The sequence below is a fragment of the Trichechus manatus genome, unplaced genomic scaffold, assembly GCF_000243295.1.
Source record: "Trichechus manatus latirostris isolate Lorelei unplaced genomic scaffold, TriManLat1.0 scaffold00016, whole genome shotgun sequence".
Taxonomy (NCBI): domain Eukaryota; kingdom Metazoa; phylum Chordata; class Mammalia; order Sirenia; family Trichechidae; genus Trichechus; species Trichechus manatus.
This window is the reverse complement of record NW_004443952.1, coordinates 7062710-7086643: the sequence shown is the minus strand read 5'-3', so window position 1 is coordinate 7086643 and position 23934 is coordinate 7062710. Positions and strand designations below refer to the sequence as shown.

At 41.8% G+C, this 23934-nt stretch overlaps 1 protein-coding gene across 1 annotated transcript; it reads left to right on the top strand.

The window, feature by feature from the left end:
• The first annotated feature begins 12984 nt into the window (after nucleotides 1–12984).
• On the top strand, nucleotides 12985–18435 carry ATP6V1G1 (ATPase H+ transporting V1 subunit G1). Its single transcript, XM_004372129.2, has 3 exons — nucleotides 12985–13146; nucleotides 16319–16419; nucleotides 17644–18435. The coding sequence occupies exons 1-3, from the start codon at nucleotides 13065–13067 to the stop codon at nucleotides 17815–17817; spliced, it is 357 nt and encodes a 118-aa protein (XP_004372186.1). The 5' UTR covers nucleotides 12985–13064; the 3' UTR covers nucleotides 17818–18435.
• Nucleotides 18436–23934: the final 5499 nt, after the last annotated feature.

The window sequence follows — 23934 nt, the reverse complement described above, 5'->3', positions numbered from 1 at the left end:
TTCAAATCTAAGATCTCTACACCTTGTTCAAGGAGTCCTGGTGGTGCAACGGTTAAGTGCTTGGCTTCTAACAGAAAGGCTGGCGGTTTGAACCACCCAGTGGCTCTGCGGGAGAAAGACCTGGCAACTCCTCCTGGAAAGATTACCAAAACCAAACCTGTTGCCAATGAGTCAATTCCGATGCACTGTGACTCTATAGGACTGAGTAGAACTGCCCCGTAGGATTTCCAAGGCTGTAATCTTTACAGAAGCAGACTGCCACATCTTCCTGGAAAAATTACAGCCTAGAAAACCCTAAGGGACTGTTCTACTCTGTCACATGGAGTCACTATGAGTTGGAATTGGCTTGATGGCACCCAACGACAACAACAACACGCCTAGCTCAGGACCTGGCAGGATGTGCTTGCTGCGTTGAATCAGAATGAATTACACACCTGAAGGAACACGGGTGACTGCCTGGCTCAAGGCGCAATCCTTGTCTAATGAGTTGAGCCTCATGGCTAGTATGGGTTCTCTCCAGAGCAGACCCTAAGACAAGGATAGGAGCACAAGTCATTTATTTGGAAGGTGCAGGGGAGACTAGTAGGGGAGTAAAGAAGTGACACAGACTGGCCTTCCTCAGTTCTAGGGGTAAAAAAAGCCTCAGGCTGACAGATGCAGACAAAGGCAGCCGGAAATGAGCTGTGGTCACAGAGATTTGGGTGGGGCACTGATGCCAAGATTGCAGGGTCAAGTGACCAAAAGCATGGCCACCTGTAGTAAAGAGCTGCATCTGGCCACTTGGCCCATGAGCTGAGGGAGTAGCAGACACTGAGTGTGGTCTAGATACCTCTTGTAGACTATGGTCTATCACTCCTTCCACAGGACCACACTGTCTTTCCAATATATTCCCATAATAATAACAGGCTAACATTCCATGCATTATCTCATTAACTCCTCCCAACAGTCCTCTAGGATAGACACAGGGCCCGATTACCCAATAAGCAAGATATGCACAAGCCCGATTGTGCCTTCCCACCAATCTGTAGTACACAATTTTACCTGTCCCACCACATCAAAGATGTGGTGAAACCCATGTGAAATTGCTCACCACAGATTAGCAAGTAAATACAATTAAGCCCATGTGTACTTCGCAAGCCAGTGCATACCGTGTTTACTGGTTAATCTATCCCTGATGTAGGCACTATTCCTATTTCACTTTACAGATGAGAAAATTGAGGCTAAGATAACGGATAATATCTATCTGGGGTATCATTTTCAGAAGGTGTTATACGTGCTCAATGAAAATTGTGATGATGGTAATTTACGTTCGTTGTTATTAGTTGCCATGGAGTAGCTCCGAGTCATGGCAATCGTATGTATAACAGAACAAAACGTTGCCAGTCCTGCACTGTCTTCATGATTATTGTATGTTTGAGTTTGTTGTTGTGGCTTTTGTGTCAGTCCATCTCACTGAGCTTTCCCTCATTGTTGATGACCCTCTACTTTACCCAACATAGTGTTCTTTCCTAGTGGTTGGCCTTTCCTGATGACGTGTCCAAAGTATATGAGTTGAAGTCTTGCCCTCCTCACTTCTAAGGAACATTCTGGTTGTATTTCTTCTAAGACTGATTTGTTTGTTCTTTTGGCAATCCACAGTATATTCAGTATTCTTCGCCAACACCACAGTTCGAACGTAATAAAAGGTATGATGATAATAATTACATAGAAGGTAATACTACACACTCCTGGGAGCCTTATTCATCTCACAATCTAAAGCCTAACAAAGTGCTTTCCACGTAGAAGATGCTCAACAAATGGTGTGTTCAACGATATTGAATTCATCCTCACTGCATTGCACATAAGTGTCAAGTTCCTATTCTCCAAACCAAGAAATTCTGATTTATAAACTTATTTCTCTGAAAGAGCTGGTGAAAGACAAAATGCATGAGACAATTAAGGAGGTGATTTTATTCAGGTTGTTTTAATAGGGAGCGAAGCCCAGATCTTTTATTCAAAGTGTCTCAGCAGGTTGGTTTTACTTAGGCTTTTAAAGGGAGCACTAGACAAGTTACAGGTAGGGTGATTTACAGTTAGAATTATTTTGCAAGTAGGAGAAGTCTCCTTCAAGTGAACAGGATATGTTATCTTTTTGTCTATCTAGTTTCAAGGGGACAAACAATTTTAAACTTAGTTAATCATTCATGGGACAAAGAACGGGAAGTTGAAGGGCCTGTGTTTGGCCTTGTCACAGGTAAACAAGGGAGTCATCTCTGAGTCTTATGGAAGTCACGAGAAGGAGTAGACAGGAAGTCTTATCCAAATCATATGGCAAAGGGTGGTTCTTCTTTCTCAGTAAGTCCTTTCCAGGAACACAAAAGGATGAGGGCATTTTGGAAAACAGAAGTTTGGGCTGGTTTCTTAACTGTAGCTGTTGCTGTTTTTCAGGCGCACAGGGCTCAGGTGAAGTTCAACATTGTCAATCTCATGAAAAAAGTATAAAAATTAAACTACATGCGTAATGTGGAAATCTCAGAATCCCACTCTTCTGTCCTCAACTATGAGGAGATAACAAATCCTCACTTTTTCTTTCTCTGTTCAGTTCTGATACCAGCTGCCCACGCAGCACTTCTCTCTCTGACCCCAGCTAGGTCAGACTTCACAAATTAAAAGGACACTGTCCTTCAGACAAGGTATCTATGTGGTGTAAATGGTTTGCACTTGACTAATAACTGAAAGGTTGGCAGTTCAAACCCATCCAGCAGTGCTGTGGAAGAAAGGCTGCAGATCTGCTTCCATATAGATTACAGCCAAGAAAACCCTATGGAGCACAGTTCTACTCTGTAACACATGGGCTGCCATGACTTGGAATTGACTCAACGGCAGCAGGTTTGGTTTGGTTTGGTCCTTCAGACTGCCAAATAGGCAAACACCAGTCTCAACTTTGGGAGTCCATACGATACCCTCACTTCTGACCTGCTGTCTTCAAATTCAGAGTTGCCCTCTAACCCTTCAACATGCCAGCCACAAGCTCTCAGGAGTCTCCCCTGGGCTCCTCGCTTCTGACCTGCTGGCTCCCACTACTCCTTTGGGTTCGATAATTCTCTGGAATGACTCAGAACTCACAGAAGTGTTATGCTTACAATTACAGCTTTATTATAGCCAGAAAGGACATAAATGAAGAGGTGCATAGGACAAGGTCTGGGAGGGTTCCATGAAGCTTCCATGTCCCAGAGGACGTGCTACCCTCCCAAGTGCCTTCATGGCTTTCACCAACAGGAAGCCCATGGAGCTTCCCTGTCCAGAACTTTTATTGGCTTCATTGGATAGTCATGATTAATTGGATCTGCCCCCTTCCTGTCCCTGAGGTCAGCTAATACAGGCCACAGTGGTCTTTCTGGTCAGGCCAGCCCCCAGTCATTAGCACAAACCTTCAGTTATGATTCAGATAATAAAAGCACCTCATTTACTCAGGAAATTCCAAGAGTTTAGAGTTGTCTCTCAGGAACCAAGTTCAAAAGCCAAATTACTTGAGGTAAAAAAATTCTTTAGCCCACACTACATGTAATTACATATTAAGCCTCATTTATATATAAAAAAAATAACAAATAAATGAAAACTATTCCCATCTGTTCCGGCCCCTTCCATCGCAGATGCAGCAAAGGTGATCTTTTCAAAAGACAAATGCATCCCTGTCACTCCCCTCCTGGCTCCCCATGGCTCTTAGGATAAAGATCAAAGTCCTTACAAGGCGTCCAGGCCCCACTAAATCTGGCCCCTGCCTGCTCCTCAGGCCTCAGTTCACAGCCCTCTACCCCTCCCTCTTTGCACTCCAGCCTCACTCCTCTTTCTGCAACATTCCATGTTCTCTTTTGCCTTGTTCTCTCTGCCTCAAAAGCTCTCCACCCCTTCCTGACCTCATGCCTGGGTAATTACCCCCTTCTCTTTCTTTAGTTTAGATCAGGTTCCTTTGTTATAAACCCTCCGAGATCAAAATTATTTTCCTTTAAAGCAGCATCGTCCAATGGAAATATAATGTAAGCCATATGTGTAATTTAAAATTTTTCTTTAAGCACATTTTTAAAAGTAAAAAGAAAAGATGAAATTAATTTTAATAAGACATTTTATTTAACCCAATATATGAAAATATTATCACATCAATATGTAAGCAATATAAAGATGATCAACGAGATATTATATATTATTTTTTTTACTAAGGCTTTGAAATCTGCAGTGTGTTTTACACTAAGAGCATATTTCAACTAGGACTAGTATATTTCAAGTGCTCAATAGCCACATGTGGCTAGTGACCATCATACTGGACAGCCTAACTTCAGAGCATTTAGCTCACTTTGATGTTACATACTCATTGGTGGGCATTACTGATTAACCGTCTCCTGCATTAACTCCAAGCTTCACAAGGACAATGAGTTTGTCTGTTTTACTCACATTGTAACAGTGCCTAGCTCAGGGCTGGCACATACCAAGTGCTCAATAAACATTTTTTAAATGAATAAATGAATGGAAAGTGTTGCTGTTAATACCTCTTTGCTTATAGCTTTGTTCAGACTCATTTGCAGGTAATTCTAGGAATAATTTGCAATTCTTTGTTTCCTTGATTTACTTTCCAGACGTGCTGCTTAGGTCCTGGAAAAGCAGCAGAGAAGCAAATGTTACCCAGGCAGATCCTGGATCTGTAGCTGTGAAGAGACTGAAATAGCAAGTAAATGCTATCATAGCAACACACATAGCTGATTTGGTTTATTGGAGGATAAATATTATCTAACGCTGTTAAAGTTTGGGAATATAACCTTAGTTTCTTTATAATTATTTTCAGTATAAATTAAGGGCGAGGAAAGGCGATTAGCATCAACCTGACTACACTAGGCCCAAGATAGTCACTTGCGCTCACCCCACATCAACAAACTGAAATCTCAGTTTCTAGTTTTTGTAAATGCCTAACCTTCCCAGGAGCCAAAATCCAAGTCTCTCCCAGACAGAAACCTAAACTAGCCAATCAGGACTTCCCTGCTCATTTTAACCTAGCTCAAAATTTCCCCTTAATCCCACATAAGGAAAGAAAACGTCTACCAGCCAATCTGAAATTTGCCCAGTATAGCAACCTTGTTCCTGTGTGTCTGTGCTTACAAAAAACCCTTCCTCTTTGAACCACTCTTGGGAGCTCTTGTCTGACTTTCAGACCAGATGCAATCCCCCCTCCAAAATTCATGAATTGCAAATGAAGCTTATGAGTTCATACACAAATTTAATATCGTGGAAATTTTATTTTTAACACTACTAATGTTACTGCAAAAAGCAGGTCTGAGCTGCCTGCCGCAAAAGTCGCAAAAGCCAATACTGAGGCGGGGGTGAGGTGAGCAGCAAGAGTGTTTTATTGTATATCAGTACACAGGAGACAGAGGGGAATGAGCTCCTCCAAAATCTGCCTCCCCCTCTGAAGGCTGATCAGAGGATTTTATCAGGACAGGGTCAGGGTGTGAAGAATCTATGGAATGTTAGTTCCCCTTTGAGGTGGGCACAATGACCTCCTTCCAGACATGTTGACCTTCTGTGGGTATTCTTGAAGATCCTTTGTTCAGTCTCGCCTTCAGATCTTATCACTCGTTGTTCTACTCCCAAAGAGGAACTTAGGTTAATTTTTAAACTCTTCTAAAATTATGGTAAAACAGGAGGGAAGAGAGAAGGAAAATAAATCAGAATCATAGGAGCATACAGGAGAGGATAATAAATCAGAATCATCAGAGCATGCAGAAGTGAACTACGCAAGCTTCGCATTAAGAGTAGCACGATATCCAGGATGCTAGGCCTACACAGCTGACAATAAATGTGAAATTCCCACGCAGCCCCTTTCACTAATTCCATTGTTGCCAGGTGGAAACCCCAGGTTCTGCTCCGTGAGATTCGTCTCAGCCAATAAACAAGAGACTGAGGTGGGAGAGTAGAAAGGCACTTTTATTTCATCATACAAGGAGAGAAAACAGTTGGGGTTGCTGCCCCCAAGACAAGACTGCTCAGTGAGGGCGAAGGGGAAGGTTACTTTTAAGGAGTTTACAAGTGGAAAGTTCATACAAGTTATATCAGCAATATTCTTAATCATACTGCACAGGCGCAATGGGGCTTACATGCAACTTCATTCATCGCGTGTTCAGAAAATGGCAGTTAAACTCCACCCAGAGGTGGGGAAGTTACTATTATGAAGTCTAAAATGTTATCCTGAATGTCAGCCTGGCACCTGAACTGGTTTTCACCAACTTCCTCTGGTTTGGAGGCAGCAGTTAAGGAGACGGGAACCAGGATTTTCATGTAAAGTTATGCGGAGTGTCAAGCAAAGGAACCAGGATGCAGGGCCTGCCAAGCAAGTTGCTTGAGGCTGTGGAATTTTCCACAGCCTGAGGACCTCTGTCTTACCATCATACAGGGTCATTGTGAGTTGGAATCAGCTTGATGTCAAGGGGTTAATCCCATCACCATTCCAATATGGAAAACATATAGGGGGGTCACCGGAGGCAGAGACCAGGACGCTGTATCCCAGGAGGCCCCATGGTGGGGTTGGGAGCAGGACATGGGCTGGGGTATTTAGTTTCTCCGAGTTTCCCACTGGGCAAATCAGACCCTCAACCTTAAGAGTCAGAAATCGTATTTTGTCACAAAACTACTGTTAGGCCCCATGGAACCTTTGTGTGAATTATAAAAAGTTACCCCCTCAGGACATGGGTGGCTCTAGCAAAAACAGCACTGGTAGGCAGAGCATGGACTGGATTTTAGCATAGTCTTATCTCTTCATGCAGTGAACAATCTGCCCAACAATGTGCAGTGGCCCTGCAAAGTCTCTACAAAGCAGTCACTCTGTCTGAGGTGAACTTTTATTAAGCAAATACACTAAACCAAAAAAACCAAACCCATTGCTGTCGAGTCAATTCCGATTCATAGCGACCCTATAGGACAAAGTAGAACTGCCCCATAGGGTTTCCAAGGAGCAACTGATGGATTCGAGCTGCTGACCTTTTGGTTAGCAGCCTGAGCTCTTAACCACTGTGCCACCAGGTCTCTACCAAATACACTAGGTTGATGTATAACACCAAAAGGCCCTTATCACAGGGGTCTAGATATCTATGTTCTTATGACCAGTGAGTACATCCTAAGCTATCTACATCCATTAACTAATTTAATTGTCATAATAACCCTATTATACTATTATTATATATCGTATAACATATATATTATTAACTCCATTTTTAACCTATGAGGACCCTGAGGCTCAGAGAGGTTAAGTAACTTGCCCTTGGTCACCCAGCGAGTAAATGACAGAGCTGGGATTTGAAACCAACCTCCCATTGCTCCCTGTTTCCAGCTTATGTCTGAACAACTACACCTGGGAACAGTCACATTCTTTTCTTAAATATGCTAATACATTCCTTTATCAGGGAAACAAGGCCTGGAATCCACCCTGTGTCCTTTAGATGAGATGACTTTGTGAATCTTTGCTCTGGCTTGCGGACTTATGACTTCAAGACTTTCCTCAGAGGGCAACTGCCTCTTTTCCTAGTTATTGTGGGACGCTCCCCAGCACACCCGAGTTCTGACAACAGGCACCCACTCAGATAATCAGAAAATCCAAACTAGTCTGAAAATTTCAGAGGAGGAATTGTCTAATGTTTCTCTCTTTACACAATAAACTTTTGAAATGCTATGAGCAAAAAAAAAAAAAAAATGCTGGAATCTGTAGATATTTAGACGCTCTGAGAAAGCTAGCTGTTAAAGGAACCCTGATGTGAAGGCCTTTGTTAGGGAGGAGAAGATTTGTAAATAACCCCCCTGGCCAGATAAAAACAACAGCTTCCATTTCCTGGCACTCACTACAGACTAGAAACTGTGCCTAAGGCTTCATATCTCTCAACTCTCTCTTTTTGTTGTGTAGGATTTTACCTTAGAAAAGTAATAGAGAGATACTCAGGTATGTCATGCATAAACGTGTTTAGTTTATTACAAGGTAGTCATGACAAGGCATGCAAGACCTCACAACGTTCATTTACAACCGGAGAAACAGAATTAACTATTACAATGTAGTTCAATGATTAGAGTCCAAATCTTTAGACTTAAGGCTTTTACCTTTTACTAGAGGTCTCAGGAAGAAGGCTTGACCACGGCTAGAGCTCAGTGGAAGTCCCTCATAGCTAGGGTCTGACGGCAGCAGCGGTGGGCAGACTCTTAGCAGGCTCTTGGTCTTTAGAGAGAGTAAGAGACTAGAGAAATATCCCTTTGTCTCTGCCTTCTCTCAGTGAGTGATCAGAAATTCAGGGTTTATCTGTGAATTCTCACCTTGGCTAGCATGATAAGGGCCAGTGTGACATTAAAGACTAGTATCCCTGGTGGTGTAGTGGTTAAAAGCTAGGCTGCATAAACCAAAGCTAAGAAGTTTCCTGAATACAATCAAACACTTTGAGGGACAGAGTAGCAGGGGAAGAGGTCTGGGGACAATGCTTTCAGGGGGCATCTAGGTCAATTGGCATAAGAAAGCTTATTAAAAAAATGTTCTACATCCTACTTTGGTGAGTGGCATCTGGGGACTTAAAATATTGCAATCGGCCATCTGGGATGCATTAATTGGTCCCAACCACCTGGCATAAAGGAGAATGAAGAACACCAAGGACCCAAGGAAAGTATTAGCCCAAGAGATAGAAAGGGCCACATAAACCAGAGACTTCATCAGCCTGAGACCAGAAGAACTAGATGGTGCCCGGCTACCACCAATGACCACCCTGACAGGGAACACAACAGAGAGTCCCAGATGGAGCAGGAGAAAGGTGGGATGAGAATTCAAATTCTAGTAAGAAGAGCAGACTTAATGGTCTGACTGAGACTGGAGGAACCCCAGAAAGCCTGGCCCCCGGATTCTCTATCAGCTGAGACCTAAAACAATTTCTGAGGCCAACTCTTCAGACAGGGATTAGACTGGACTGTGGGACATAAAGTGATACTTGTGAGGAGTGTGCCTCTTAGCTCAAGTAAATACAAGAGACTAAACGGGCAGCTTCTGTCCTGACGTGAGATGGGAAGGCAGAGAGGGCTAGGAGCTGGTTGAATGAACATGGGGAATCAGGGGTGGAAAGGAGGAGTGTGCTGTCACAGTATGGGGAGAGCAATTAGGGTCACACAACAAGGTAAGTATAGATTTCGTATGGGAGACTAACTTGAAAGATAAACTTCATTTAAACTGCAACAATAAACAACAAAAAAAGAGAAAAATATGGAGCCTTGAAAGTAATACAGAGAAATATATTAAAAAAAAAAAAAGCTACGGCTACAGTTTAAATCCACCAGGTTCTCCTTGGAAACTCTATGGGGCAGTTCTACCCTTTCCTATAGGGTCGCTATGAGTTGGAATCCACTTGAGGGCAATGGGTTTTTTGGTTTTTATGTTTTGTCTTTTCTCCAGGGTTAGAGATTAGTCAAATCTCACATTTTTTCTTCAAGATTAGATTAGGGAGATTGTTTAGATTTATGTCTCAAGGCTAGTTTACAAAGATTAACTACGTTATGTCTTTTTTTTATCACAGCATACCTGGTCAAAGTCAACTTAACTTCAGAGTTGTTTACCATATTCTTCTTATACTTCACATGCCTCCATGTCTAAGTTTAGAAATATTCTAAATAACTTTCTAATAACTTACAGGTTTCTAATGATTTATGGTCAATGTTGGAGAGCCTCACAAATGTAGACATATTTCTAAGTTCATATTATGAGTGATTATACATATGTATTTGAAGGCATAATACTGACTTATACTTTATGGGATTTGAGAACCTCATAGAAACATACAGAACACTTTTTATAACAGCTTTATTGAGATATAATTTACATATTATACAAGTCACCCTTTTAAAAGGTACCATTTGGTGTTTTTAGCATTTTCACAAGGTTAAGCAACCATCACCACTATCTAATTCCAGTACATGCTCATTACCCCTGTTAAAAATAAAGTTTCTACAGGATTAAATTTGTGTACAAACTCATAGCTTCATTTGCAATTCATGAATTGGGGGCATCTGCTCTGGAAGTCAGACAAGAGCTCCAAAGGACAAGAGGAAGAGGCCATTTTTTTATCATCTTTTTAAATCTTCATCCAACCCCTAGAAAATATGTATTGTCGTCCTCCATTTATTGGTTGATTGATTGAGTGTATTGTGTTTTTTTGTTGTTGCTGTTGTTAGGTGCCATCGAGTCTGCTCCAACTCATAGCAATCCTACGTACAACAGAATGAAATATTGCTCAGTCCTGCGCTATCCTCAGAATTGTTGCAATGTTTTAGCCCATTGGGGCAGCCACTGTGTCAGTCCATCTCACTAAGGGTCTTCCTTTTTTGCACTGACCTGCTACTTTACCAAGCGTGATGTCTTTCTCCAGGGACTGGTCCCTCCTGATACAAATTTGTGTTTTCTTAGAGCATCAAAAATTAAAATCTTCCCAAGAATCACTGACTGGCCTTAAAAGTCCCAGAGACCAATCAAGTCCTAGTGCTTGTATGAGGGAAGGATATGGAGTTCTTTCCAACCCCACTCCCAACCTTGATAAAATGAAAATGTCCTGAGTTACAAATCCAGCGCCCTCTTGAGTACAGATACACCACTCTTATTAAGAAAAATTCTGGCATTATTTTATGTTCTCAGTACTTGGTAAACTCTAAGAGGTCATTTGGTCCTTTGCATTTAGTCCAAGATTCCTGCAGAAGAGCACAGCGGGTCAGAGGTTCCACTCGCAGCCCTACCTAGGTTCAAATACCTGTGCTGACACTGAATCCTTTCGTTACGGTTGGTATAATCATTGCCATAGAGTCAATTCCGACTCATAGCAACCCTACAGGACAGAGTAGAACTGCCCCACAGGGTTTTCAAGACTGGTGGATTCGAACTGCTGACCTTTTGGTTAACAGCCAAGCTCTTAACCACTGCGCCACTAGGCTCCGTAACAGCATACCAGCCACTTTTCATGCCTCTGGACCTTGTACATAGTGCGTTATTCCGGTTCTAAAGCACTTAGCGTCAAGGTGGGTTCCTCCTGAAATGCACGAAGCTCAGCAGACCAGAGTTGGAGCCTCATTGTTGTGTAGTTGAGCAATTCTGTTGAGTGATACTTCTTGGATGTGTTAGTTTTGTAAACTTTTGCCTTTTTTTCCCTTGATTTCTGTGAGATAACACTTGTAAGGATAATTGTAACTTTCCTGTGTAATAGTTAGGGAGCCCTGATGGGTTTGTTTTGGTTTTTCTGTGTCACACATAGAAAACCAGAGGTTCCCCATGTAACCTAATGGAAAGCCTCCCCCACTCAATGAATTATTACTATAGATTTCATTGGTATATTGTCATACCACAGATCAATGGCACCAAGTGCCACTAGCCTCATTGGTGGATTGTATTACTAGATCATATAAAATTCATATTACCAACCAAAAATTTAAATGCGCTCAGTTAGTAAGCATGCATTCCAATGCTGAAAACACATGCCATTTAAAAAATATTAATAATATGTGGTAACTAAAGGGTGACTTTGGGCCAGTTATTTAACCTCTCTGAGCTTCAGTTTGGTCATTATAAAATGGCACTAATTATTAAAATGGGAGTTGCTGTGAGGATTAAGTCAAGTGTTTAGCACAGAGCCTGTCATTGCAAACTCAACCATTCCTTTCCTACGTCCCTGTAGGTACCAACTTGCCTTCACCCCGCAACTCCACATATACTGGTCCTTTCCCCCTAATCATTTCCCTCTCATCTTCCGAGACTATCTTTCCTGTGTAGTTTTTCATTCTGCAGATCTCAGTTTAAATGCCACTTCTATGAGACAGCCTTTCTGGACACTTCCACATGCCCCACTCTTTTATTCCTTCTTGAAACAGCCTGCATTTTTTTCTTTATAATTTTATCCGTTTGCAATGTTCTATTTATTTTAGTGAGTCTTGTCTTTTGTCAATAAACTGTGCGTACCACAAGGGACCTTTTATTCTTCTTTTTAAAAAATACTTCCTCTTTTTAAAAATTGTAAATATGTATGTGCCATTTCAACATTCTTCACATGTGCAATTCAGTGACATTTTATTCATCATGCTCTGCAACCATCACCATTATCCGTTTCCAGATTTTTCCATGACCCTTAACGGAAGCTCAGTGTCTCCTAAGCAACGAGGGACCTTTTCTTGCCCTCTGCCATATCCTCAGTACCAACATGGGTTAGGCTCACAGAATGCATTCTTTAAATATTTATGGCAAAACAGTCCAGTCTTTTCCTGGTAAATATAAACTTGGGTCCAAAGACGTAAAGCGACAGCAAAATAGGGCAAACTTGAACCCAAGTCTCTCTACTCCTGTTTCAGGACTTCGTCCATAGCGCCCGCTAAGAATTTTCCTAACCTATCCCCGAATGCACTTTAGGTAAACGAAAGTCACAGAAAGAGGAGTAAAGCAGTGCAAAGTAGCGGAAAGAGATTTGGCTTGGCTTCTCCTCTGTGGAGTTTAATGCAGGCATATTGTAAAGCGGGGCTCTACGGGAGCACTGGTTAAGAGCTCAAAATGCTAACCAAAGGGTCAGTAGTTCCAATCCACCAGCCACTCCTTGGAAACCCTATGGAGCAGTTCTACTCTGTCCTATAGGGTTGCTATGAGTTGGAATGGACTCGACGGCAATGGGTTATGGGTTATATTGTAAATTAAGGGATGATGACAATAACAACCTGCCTAGAAGGCTATAAGTACCAAGCCAGCCAAAACACAAACCACGAAACAAAGCTTTAAAGGGCAGAAGTATTCTGACGCCACAAGAGAAGAAAAACCGAAGCTGCGCAGGCGCAACAGGTGTACCGCTCTTGCCTTCTCCGCCCCGCTCCATTGCTCCGGAGTCATAAGATGCGAAATGCCATTATCGGGTGACGCGGCACTGAGGAGGTCACGTGACGGAGGGGCGTGGCGCAGGCCCAGGGCGCAGCCGCAGATCTTGAGCCTCCGGGTCAGCTGACCTGCGAGGACGAGCGAGCTGATTTAGGCGGGTCACCTCGGCCTTAGAGTCTCGGCCGCCATGGCCAGTCAGTCGCAAGGCATCCAGCAGCTGCTGCAAGCGGAGAAGCGTGCCGCGGAGAAGGTGTCCGAGGCCCGCAAGCGTGAGTTTCCATTCGGGGAGGCGAGGCGTGGCGCGAGTCTAAGGGACGTGGTAGGCCGCGGGAGGTGGTGGGTGGATGAGGCCTGAAGGCCTGCGGGGTGTGGGGGTGGTTATAGCCTCAGTATCTTGTCTGTTTCAAAGCGAGCTGCATCTGAGGCTCCGCAAGGCTTGTGGATCGACTGGAAGCGGCTCTGTGGGATAAGAGATTGGGCGTGGAGACAGTAATGGCTTACTAGCGTCCTTCTTGGGGTTTGGGAGGCCTGTGAAATGGGCTATCCAAAACGGAACTCGTTATTTTTTCTGCTCCCCACGTGGTCGTTTGGTCTTCTCTGTCTCAGTGAAGAGAGCCAGCATCCACACAACTGCTTAGTTTGAAAGCCTTAGTCCTCCTTGACACTTATCTCTCTCTCTTTGGTTCGCCACGTTCAGTCAGTTCAGTTTTCCCCCATCTCTACCACCAGCATTTTAGTCCAGGACATCAACTTCTCTCAGGCTCCCGGAGCAGCCTAATTAATTAATTCCCTACTAAATTTTTTTTTTTAATGCGGCTAATACGTGCCAAGCGTAGTGCCTGGCGCATCAGTGATCTCTACTATTCTGATATTCGAAGTCCTAGTGAAAGAAGCCAACAACGAAACTGCCTGGCCCTGCGCCATCCTCACAATCCTTGCTATTTGAACCTATTGTTGCAGCCACTGTGTCAGTCCATTTCATCGAGGGTCTTCCTCTTTTTCGCTTGCCCTGTACCAAGCATGATGTCTTTCTCCACACACTGGTCCCACCTGATACAAACAAATTCGCGTTTTCTTGGAACGTCAAAAATTACAAAACTGGGAATATAATTACAAAAATTACGAAGCTGGGGATGGGGAGAAGCCTTTTCTTTGGTGACTGAAAAGTTCTGTTATTTCAGATTTACCTAGATAAAGTAAGTTTGATCATTCTCTTGATACAGTATTTCCAGAATGACTTCTCAGAGTTTGTCCTGTGATGATTAGTAACAGAAGTTGTATTTGTTGGGAAGGATGTGAGAGTATTTGGGGGGAAGTGCTAGAACTAGTGCTTGGGGTATGGTAAGAATATGTCAGAGTGTCTTGGAGGCAGGAGTCATGTTTTACACATTTCTGTCCCGTCAAGCCTGGCATAGGGTCTTGTATATCTCAGGTGGCAATTACATATTAACCGAAAGACTGAACTTCTTTTAAAGGAGTGAGTATATGGCTAATATGCATCTCAGAATTTGCAATAATTAGAAGTATTCAGTAGAGCCACAAATAGCAAAAATTGGAAATTATTGCCTTTCTTGATCTGTAATTACGGCTGACTTGAAAGCTCAGTTAGGAAATGGGAAGAGGCTTTGCGTGACATGGTAGAATGATTCAATCCAAGTTTTTTTCATGAAATCACTGCTTTGGACCTTAAAAATTTCTTTAAAAAAGGTTTTGTTATGGTTTGTTTAATCGGAGTGAAAGTAAGCCCTGGCTCCCATATGTAAGGCCCAAGAGAAATAAGATTAAAAAGAAATGTAATTTTCTGTTCAAATCTTTATGTTTTGGTTGTTTATCAAGCTTTGGTTCAAGCTTACCAAGATTGGACTCTGAAGATATTTGCTGAAAGGCAGAATAATGGTATTATTTTGAGTAATTAATTCAGGGAGATGTCAGTTGGGAGTCGTCCAGAAAGTGGTATTATGAAATTACGTGGAGCTGCTGCCTGATGCTCTGGTCATAAACGTTGTTTGTAGATTGTTGGTTTGGGAAAACCTTTGACTTTGAAATGTAGCCCAGTATAGCTGATGGGGAAGATAGCATTTGGGGCTTGGGGTAGAGGTGGGCTGGTGGAAGACGGTAGGCCCTGATAAATAATGGTGTAAATATAGAATTGCAGAAATAGTCCTTGGGGTGCTTAAAAACCAAGCTTGTTGCCATCGAGTTGATTCCGACTTAGCGACCCTATAGGACAGAGTAGAACTCTGCCCCATGGGGTTTCCAAGGAGTGGCTGGTGGATTCGAACTACCGACCTTTTGGTTAGCACCCAAAGGATGGTGATTGTTTCAGCCTAGCCTCATGGAGTGCTGATATCAAAGAGTCATTATATCATAGGGTCATTGCCAGTCCAAAATCCTGTTAATCAGGAGGTGGAAGGTGAAATTCAATTTCATTCATCTAAATGGGCGAAGTAAGCTCTGGGCAATTGATATACAATGATGTGTAACAAAATCTAGTTTTAGATGTGGAGGGCTTTTGCTCTGAATTAAATAAATGCTCAGGTTGATCATCTAGGACCTTCCTTTTTTCCATTTAGGTATTCGAGAAGTGTGATTAATAACCAGAGAATCAAAGCAAAGAGTATGTATTGGTTGGTCTTGTGGGCTGTTTTCATACAGGCTGATAAAACAGAATTTTTCCAGCTGTATGTTAAAATACTCTTCTAGAATAGTTACACAACTTGAAGAATGTAATCAATGGCACTGAATTGTATATGTAGAAATTGTTGAGTTGGTATATGTTTTGTTATCTATATTTTTACCACAATTAATAAAATTTCTAGAAATCAGCACACTCCTGTCTCTCCTCACTTCTCTTGGATGTTGTGTGGTCTTACTAGCCATTGTTCCCCTTTCAGCATTCCTTCTCAGGCACCACTTTTCATTACTTCCTTGTGACAGGCATGGTTTTTTAGTTTGCAGTATTACATCATCTGTTTTGTTAGTAACATTTTAGGTTGATGTCCCTTGGGAGCAAATTAGTCTCCTTGCTAAGGTTCTAGCTAGAGCTCCAGTTGTAACCAGCAGCATACTTAGGTGTTTACTTTTTTGGGAAGAGGAAGCATTCCCCAGATGGTGAATGTCACCATTCTATGTTGGTTCTTGGTAGTTGAGACTCAGAGACTATTCTGACAAGTTCTAAATTTTTTTCCCTTCTTTTTATCTGATCTGTAGTTATGGAAGGCATTCCTTTTATCTAGTCACTTCCTAGTTAAGCAAAGCCTGTAGGAGGCAGGAACCTATGAGCTCTGAATTTCCTCTCTCCCGCTTTCCCATACCCCCTTCTTGGGACTGTGCCTTAAAACTTTTTTCTTTGGTTACTGTTAAAATCTACCATCTCAGTCTCTGCTTGCTTTTCTACTTGGCTTTTAACCACTTCCTGATGTTGTTATCTTTTGAAACCAGGAAAGAACCGGAGGCTGAAGCAGGCCAAAGAAGAAGCTCAGGTTGAAATTGAACAGTACCGCCTGCAGAGGGAGAAAGAGTTCAAGGCCAAGGAGGCTGCGGTGGGCCCCCCATTTATTTTCATTACTACTTTACTTTCCTGAAGTTCCCCTTTTCCTTCTGGCTCCCAAGATAGCCAGCGTAGCTCAGAGAGTCTGATAGAATTTATTATTATTGTATATTAGTTGCTTAGGCTGAGTCTTTCATAGTAGTCAGTTAAAAACATTGAATCCTAGTCTTCATTTATTCAGTCATTTAACAAATATCTATTGAACAGTTCACATGTGCCAGGTACTGCGCTAGGTGCTGGGGAATCAGCTGTGAATGGAAATAGATATGGCCCCTGCCTCCATAGAGCTTACAGTCTGGTGGTCAGGGAGACTCAGTAATAAAATGCAAGTCGTGCAAATCTACAACTGTGAAAAGTGTTATGAAGGTCATAACACAAATCAGATGGAAATCCACTTTAGTATAATACAGATACAGAGGCAGTTATCAATAGTATACCATGCATCCAATAAAAAGATCACAGAAGCGGGGAAAGGATGAAGAAGGGCTTCACAGAGAAAAACTGTCAGGACTCTTGGATGCACGTAACAGAAAACCAAACTGTTTCCAGCAAAATAGAATTTATTGGCCTATGTAATTAAAAACCCAGGTGAAAGGTTTTTACCTTGATTAGGAGCTTAAATAATGCTTTCAGGACCCTATTTCCATCTCTCAATTTTGCCTTTGCTTTGTGGGCTTCATTCTCAACCTCAAGTTCTGTGTTGTGGTCTCCAGTAGTTCCAGGCACATATCCTCCCAAGTTCAAGTCCAGTGATTAAAGGCACATGCGTCCCAGTTAACAATTAGCAAAAGTTTCACTCATCTTTGCATTGGGTGATTAAAGTGCTATTAAGACTTAAATGTTTCTCTGGCTCTTGAATTGGGAGCTGACTGGTGCTGTAAGTTGTTAGACTGCCCACAAAACAATGTAGAAACACTCTTGTGTAAAGGCAGCCTTCTTCTGTCCTTAGTTTTACACCCTATACTGCAGTTGGGTTTAGAGACAGTATCTGTGTTGCTCTGTCTAGTTGCAAGGTTGGCCACCAAAGTGATTGCATCAGTTTATGCTCTCATTAATGCTGGAGATGCCTGCTTCCCCCACATGTTCTTCAATCATGAGATTACATTATCCACTGTTCATTACTTACATTCGTTAAACAAGTTGCTTACTAAATGTTGCTGCTGGCCAGTCAGAGCACCATCCTGACATTCCCCTGTGTCATTGCTCCCAACTCCAGGCTCTGGGATCCCATGGCAGTTGCAGCACTGAAGTGGAGAAGGAGACCCAGGAGAAGATGACTATCCTTCAGACCTACTTCCGGCAGAACAGGGATGAAGTCCTGGATAACCTGTTGGCCTTTGTCTGTGACATCCGGCCAGAAATCCATGAAAACTACCGCATAAATGGATAAGGAAGAAGGAAGCGCCTGTTCCATGGATTGGCATTTTAGATGGTCTCTCACATGGAATAAGAAGTTTTAGCAAAGCTAGATTATGTTCTTGTGAAAAGGCATTAAATTATTCCTGTGTAGTATATAGTAGTTTACTTTTTGGAGAGTAGCAAACCTAGTACTTCGTACAGACTTAGAGCTTATCCAAAGATGTCATCTTTTTTACCTCATATTTCTTACAAATTTAATGGGTATCCACTGTGTTTTCCCATGCTTTTTAGCTGAAGCAACATATATAGCAATATGACTTTTCTTTCTTAGATACGTAGTACAAAAAAACAATTCTTTGAAGAAAGAAATGGGTTAAATATTTTATTTCCCTAAAGCTTTCTTGAAGGTCAGGGGCTTTATCAATGAAAAAATAGTAAATAGCTGTTTTGTAACTTGTGTAAACGGTAGCCAGTCTTAAAATATTCCTTTCTGTTTAAGGGTTAGAACAAGGAATGCTAGTCTAGTTGTTTGGGCTGCTTTTAGTTTCTCTTAATAGGCATTTGCTAGATAATAGAATTTAAGAACTTGTTCCTTGTTATTACTTAATGTACTGGTAATCACTTAAAAGTAAAGATTCTTAGGAATGCATTGTTTTCTCTCTGGTTTATCCTTTTTGATAATGCAAAGTGCACTTTGACCCAGATGTCCCTGCAGAGTTTCACATACATTCACACTTAGAAAATATCCATGATAGACATCTTAGTAGGAAGGAAATTGGTTGTCGCATGACCCAGCAGCCTTTTTGAAAAACAGCAAACACCTAGTGAGTCAGCAGTTGTCTTTTCTCTAGAGCACCCTGGACTGGAGCAGCCTTGGACAAGTTATCGAGCATAATTCCTTCCTGGTGGACTAAATGATGTATATAATACCTGTGGTAACTTCACATTAGCATTTACTTTAAATGCCCTGTGACCATCTATTAGCCAAATTTGTTTCTTTGGCTGCAGAACAATTTGTTAGGTAGAAGCAGTTGAAAGAGAACATTATGGAATTTCCTTTCTTGTTCGGAAATAGTAGGAGAGAATTGGATGGCCTTTAAAAAATCTGTGCAACTCAGGATGGGTTAATCTCAGGTCACTTCAGTCTCTAGTTATTGTTCCATTTCTTCTCTTTATAGTTGAACTACTTAAAAGAATTTTCTGTACTAGTTTGGCCATATTTTACTCCCAGAACCACTCCAGTTAGGCTTGCTACTCCATTGAAACTGCTTGTTCAGGTCAGCAGTGACGCCCAAGTTGATGAATCCTATCTGGCTCTTCATTACTGTTTGACAGGTTGACCATTCCTTCCTTGAATCACTTTTTTAGCTTCCATTATGGGGTGGTGTGCTAGTTTGCTTCTTAAACTCTGATTGATTGCTCACTTTCTTGGACTTCTCTACATTTCACGGCGTTAAATACCATATATATCGAAGACTCCCAAATTTGTATCTCTAACCTCTCTTGAACTCTAGATTCATATCACATTGCTTCTTTGATAATTTGACTTGGATGTCTAGTAAACATCTCCAGCTTAACATGTTCCAAACTATACCTAGTTTTGTTAAGACTTCACTCGTGGTATTGCTAAGTATAGCTACTGTTAGCCTCCACCTTCTGCAAATACAGATTTCCCAAATGAGAATCATGAAAAACACGTGTATTTACTGCTTTAGACCCATTGTCTTTAGTTGGGTTGCCACCAATATTTTTATCCTGGATTAATAGGGTTATACTTATTTACATAACTGTTTGACTCTTCCAGCCAAGCAGCTGAATGCTGCTGAAGTCACAGAAGCCAACAGGAGTATTTTAAGAGTGATCAGTGGTCAACTGAGAGGCCAAGATAAGATCTGAAAAGTGCCCATTGGGTCAACCATAGAAAGCTTGGTGACTAGGGAGAGAGGAACTTAAATAATTGGGTTGAAGAGTGAGTGTAAAGTGAGGAAGTAAAGAGAGATGCAGTAGTGGTTGGTGGAAGGAGGTGATAACATGTTTAAATGCTGAGGGGGAGGAGAATAGAGACGCAGAGGAGTGTTCCCAACAAAAGTTTTTGTGGATGGAGCAGGATCGGCACTGGTGGAGGGATTAGCTCAGCAGTCCTCAAACCTAATTGTTCCCAGGGAATGTTGAAGATAGTTGATGCTCAGGCCACTCCTGGACCAGTTGAGCCAGTCTCCAGGTGGGGCCAGGACTATTGTGGTTTTTTTTTTTTTTTTTTTAACTTTAATTTTGGCAGAACTTGAGGAATTTGCATTTGTAAGGCTTTTAGCAGGGCATTGGTGATTCAGTGGTAGAACTCTGGCCTTCATGCTGGAGACCCGGATTCCTTTCCTGGTCGGATTCCTTTCCTGGTCGGTGCATCTCCATCTCGTGCAGCCACCATCCTTTTGTCAGTGGAGGTTAGCATTTTGTTATGCAGCTCAGCGGGTTTCAATGAAGCTTCCAGACTAAGATTAGGGAGAAAGACCTGGTGATCTACATACAAAAATCAGTGATTTAAAACCCTATGGAGTGAAAGTAGGAGGGCAGAGCCAAGATGGTGGAGTAGTCAAACACTTCCGGTGGACCCTCTTACAACAAAGACCTGAAAAAACAAGTGATTCGATTATATATGACATTTCTGGGAGCCCTAAACATAAAAGGCAAAGTTGAGGAACCGGACCCAGTGGCAGGGGGAGGGAGAGGCGGTTCGGAAGCAGCGAGGAAGTGCTAGACCTGACCTGGAGAGAGCCTGAGCCTTTCAGGCCTTATCAGCTTGTGGGTAAGCGATGAGGCAGGCAAATATCGGTGCTCTGGAGACATATTCGACACAGGGAGAAACCTAGCAGCTGAGCATCTACTTGGCCACACAACCAGTGAGAAGCCACCCTCAATCGCCGAAAGATAAGTATTTGCGTCTGGCCTACCTTGCGGATCAAACCCCCCCCCCCCAGGGAAAAACTCTCCCATTTACCTCACCACTCTCTGATCTGCACTAGGTCCCGGACCTGCTTCAGAAATTGCTGAGTCCCCTGGGCCAAAAATAGGACACATGCCCTGAGCCATTTTACCAGCCTTGGAGAGTGAACAAATTATCAAATGGGAAAAAATAAACCACTGGCTCCCCTAAGCCAGGAACTCAGGGTGGGCACAGCTCCTTTGCCTAGACACAGGCATAAGGGATCCAGGGACTTTGAGTGCCTTTCCCCATGCATGGATTTGTGTGGGCCCATTTCAACAGCATAGGCCCTGATTACTGCAGTACCTGAAGTTTAACTTCAACTGTTTCAGCTGTGAAGTGGCAGGTTCGTGACATTTGACTCTGCCCATTAAGCAGGGTTGTCACCCACATCAGGGGCCTGAGGACTGGTGGCTCCACCCATGCCACTTAGCCACCTGCGAGAGAGGCCCAAGAATAAGAAGTGCCGCCCAGTCCTTACAGCCAACAGCATTAGGTGCTCATAGTCTGGCTGCAAAACCCACCTACACGCTCTAGGGAACAGGGACACTTCTTCCTCCTGGACACTTGGAGGCGGCCATCAGCCTGCTGGCTTAGAGTGGGTCCCCCGGCTGCAGCCAGATGCCTGTGGCTACACCAATTATCCATGCCTGTCTAGGACTGTAGGTGAGAGCCTACATCACACACTTAGTGGCTATCTACCTGGGCACCTGAGCTGAATCCATACAGGAAGAGTGGGCGGACTCCTGAGCTCACATACCTAGTAACAGATCTAACCACCTGGTGACAGGACATTAGAGCTTCAAAGATACCAGTAATCAAACTAGCTCATACAAGCAGCCTATTTGGGCATATCAAAACAAAACAAGAAGCTAGGACACAGTAAGCAAACAAAATGAATAAGTTATTGATGGCTCGGAGACAACAGTCAATATCAAATCACATAAAGAGGCAGTCCATGATGGCTTCTGTAAGCTCCCAAAATAAAGAATCTAGAAATTTTCCAGAGGAGGAAAATTTCTCGGAATTACCAGAGGCAGAATACAAAAGATTAATACACAGAACTCTTCAAGAAATTAGGAAGGAAAACACAGAACATGCAACAGAGGAAATTAAAAAGATTAGAGAAGAGCATAATGACAAATTTAACAGGCTGCAAGAATCCATAGAGAGACAGCAATCAGAAATCCAGAAGATAAGCAATAAAATCACAGAATTAGACAACTCAATAGAAAGTCCTAGGAGCAGAATTGAGGCAATGGAAGTCAGAATTAGTGAGATTGAAGATAAAGCACTTGACACCAATTTATTTGAGGAAAAATCAGAAAAAAGGATTTAAAAAAATGAAGAAATCCTAAGAATTATGTGGGACTGTATCAAGAGGAATAACCTACGAGTGATTGGAGTACCAGAACAGGGAGGGATAACAAAATACAGAGAGAATTGTTGAAGATTTGTTGGCAGAAAACTTCCCTGCTATCGTGAAAGATGACAAGATATCTATCCAAGATGCTCGTTGAACCCCACATAAGGTACATCCCAAAAGAAAGTTACCAAGACATATTATAAACAAACTTGCCAAAACCAAAGATAAAGAGAATTTTAAGAGCAGCTAGGGATAAATGAAAAGTCATCTACAAAGGAGAGTCAGTAAGAATAAGTTCGGACTACTCAGCAGAAACCATGCAGGAAAGAAGGCAATGGGATGACATATATAAAGCCTTGAAGGAAAAAAAAAACTACCAGCCAAGAATTATATATCCAGCATAACTGTCTCTCAAATATGATGGCAAAATTAGGGCATTTCCAGGTAAACAGAAGTTTAGGGAGTTTGCAAAAACCAAACCAAAGTTACAAGAAATATTAAAGGGAGTCCTCTGGTTAGAAAATTAATAATATCAGATAAAAACCCAAGACTAGAGGACAGGACAGAGCAACCAGATATCAACCCAAATAGGGAAGTCAGAAAAGTAAATCAAAACTAAGACACTGAAAATAGGGAAACAGATGCCAATATGTAAAAGATGACACAAAACAAAAAAAAAAGGAACTTAAAAAATGCAGACGGATTTTTCATATGGAGAGGAAGTCAAGGAGATATAAAGAAATAAAAGACTAGTATAAACTTAGAAAAATAGGGGTAAATATTAAGGTAACCACAAAGGAAACTAACAATCCTACAAGTCAAAATAAAAAAACTAGAAAAATATAAAGACTCAGCAAACACAAAATCAACAATAATGAAAAAGATGAAAAGAAAACACATAAAGAAAAACAACTCAGCACAGAAGATTAAGTGGACCAAAGAAACTGTGAACAACACACAAAAAAAGACATCAAAATGACAGCACTAAACTCATACCTATCGATAATTACGCTGAGTATAAATGGATTAAATGCACCAATAAAGAGACAGAGAGTGGCAGATTGGATAATAAAAAACAAAAATCCATCTATATGCTGCCTACAAGAGACACACCTTAGACTTAAAGACACAGACTAAAACTCAAAAGGATGGAAAAAATACATCAAGCAAACAACTCTCAAAAAAGAGCAGGAATAGCAATATTAATCGCTAACAAAATAGACTTTAAAGTAAAATCCACCACAAAGGACAAGAAAGGGCAGAGTATAATGATTAAAGGGTCAATACACCAGGAGGATATAACTATAATAAATGTTTATGCACCCAATGACAGGGCTCCAAAATACGTAAAACAAACTCTAACAGCACTGAAAAAAGAGATAGATAGCTCCACAATAGTAGTAGGAGACTTCAGCACACCACTTTCGGTGAAGGACACAACATCCAGAAAGAAGCTCAAAAAAGACGTGGAAGAGCTAAATACTACAATCAACTAACTTGATCTCATAGACATATACTGAACACTCCACCCAACAGCAGCCAAGTACACTTTCTTTTCCAACACAAATGGAACATTCTCCAGAATAGACCACATATTAGGCCATAAAGCAAGCCTTAACAGAATCCAAAACATCGAGTTATTACAAAGCATCTTTTCTGACCATAAAGCCATAAAAGTAGAAATCAACAACAGAAAAAGCAAGGAAAAAAATCAAACAAATGGAAACTGAACAACACCTTGCTCAAAAACTACTGGGTTATAGAAGAAATTAAGGATGGAATAAAAAAATTCATAGAATCAA

Bases quoted from the DNA above. Each gene is read 5' to 3' on its own strand.
- ATP6V1G1 (XM_004372129.2), top strand. From the start codon at position 13,065: ATGGCCAGTCAGTCGCAAGGCATCCAGCAGCTGCTGCAAGCGGAGAAG. The intron at 13,147-16,318 runs GTGAGTTTCCAT...TTTTGAAACCAG, and splicing joins GGTGTCCGAGGCCCGCAAGC to GAAAGAACCGGAGGCTGAAG. The intron at 16,420-17,643 runs GTGGGCCCCCCA...TCCCAACTCCAG, and splicing joins TCAAGGCCAAGGAGGCTGCG to GCTCTGGGATCCCATGGCAG.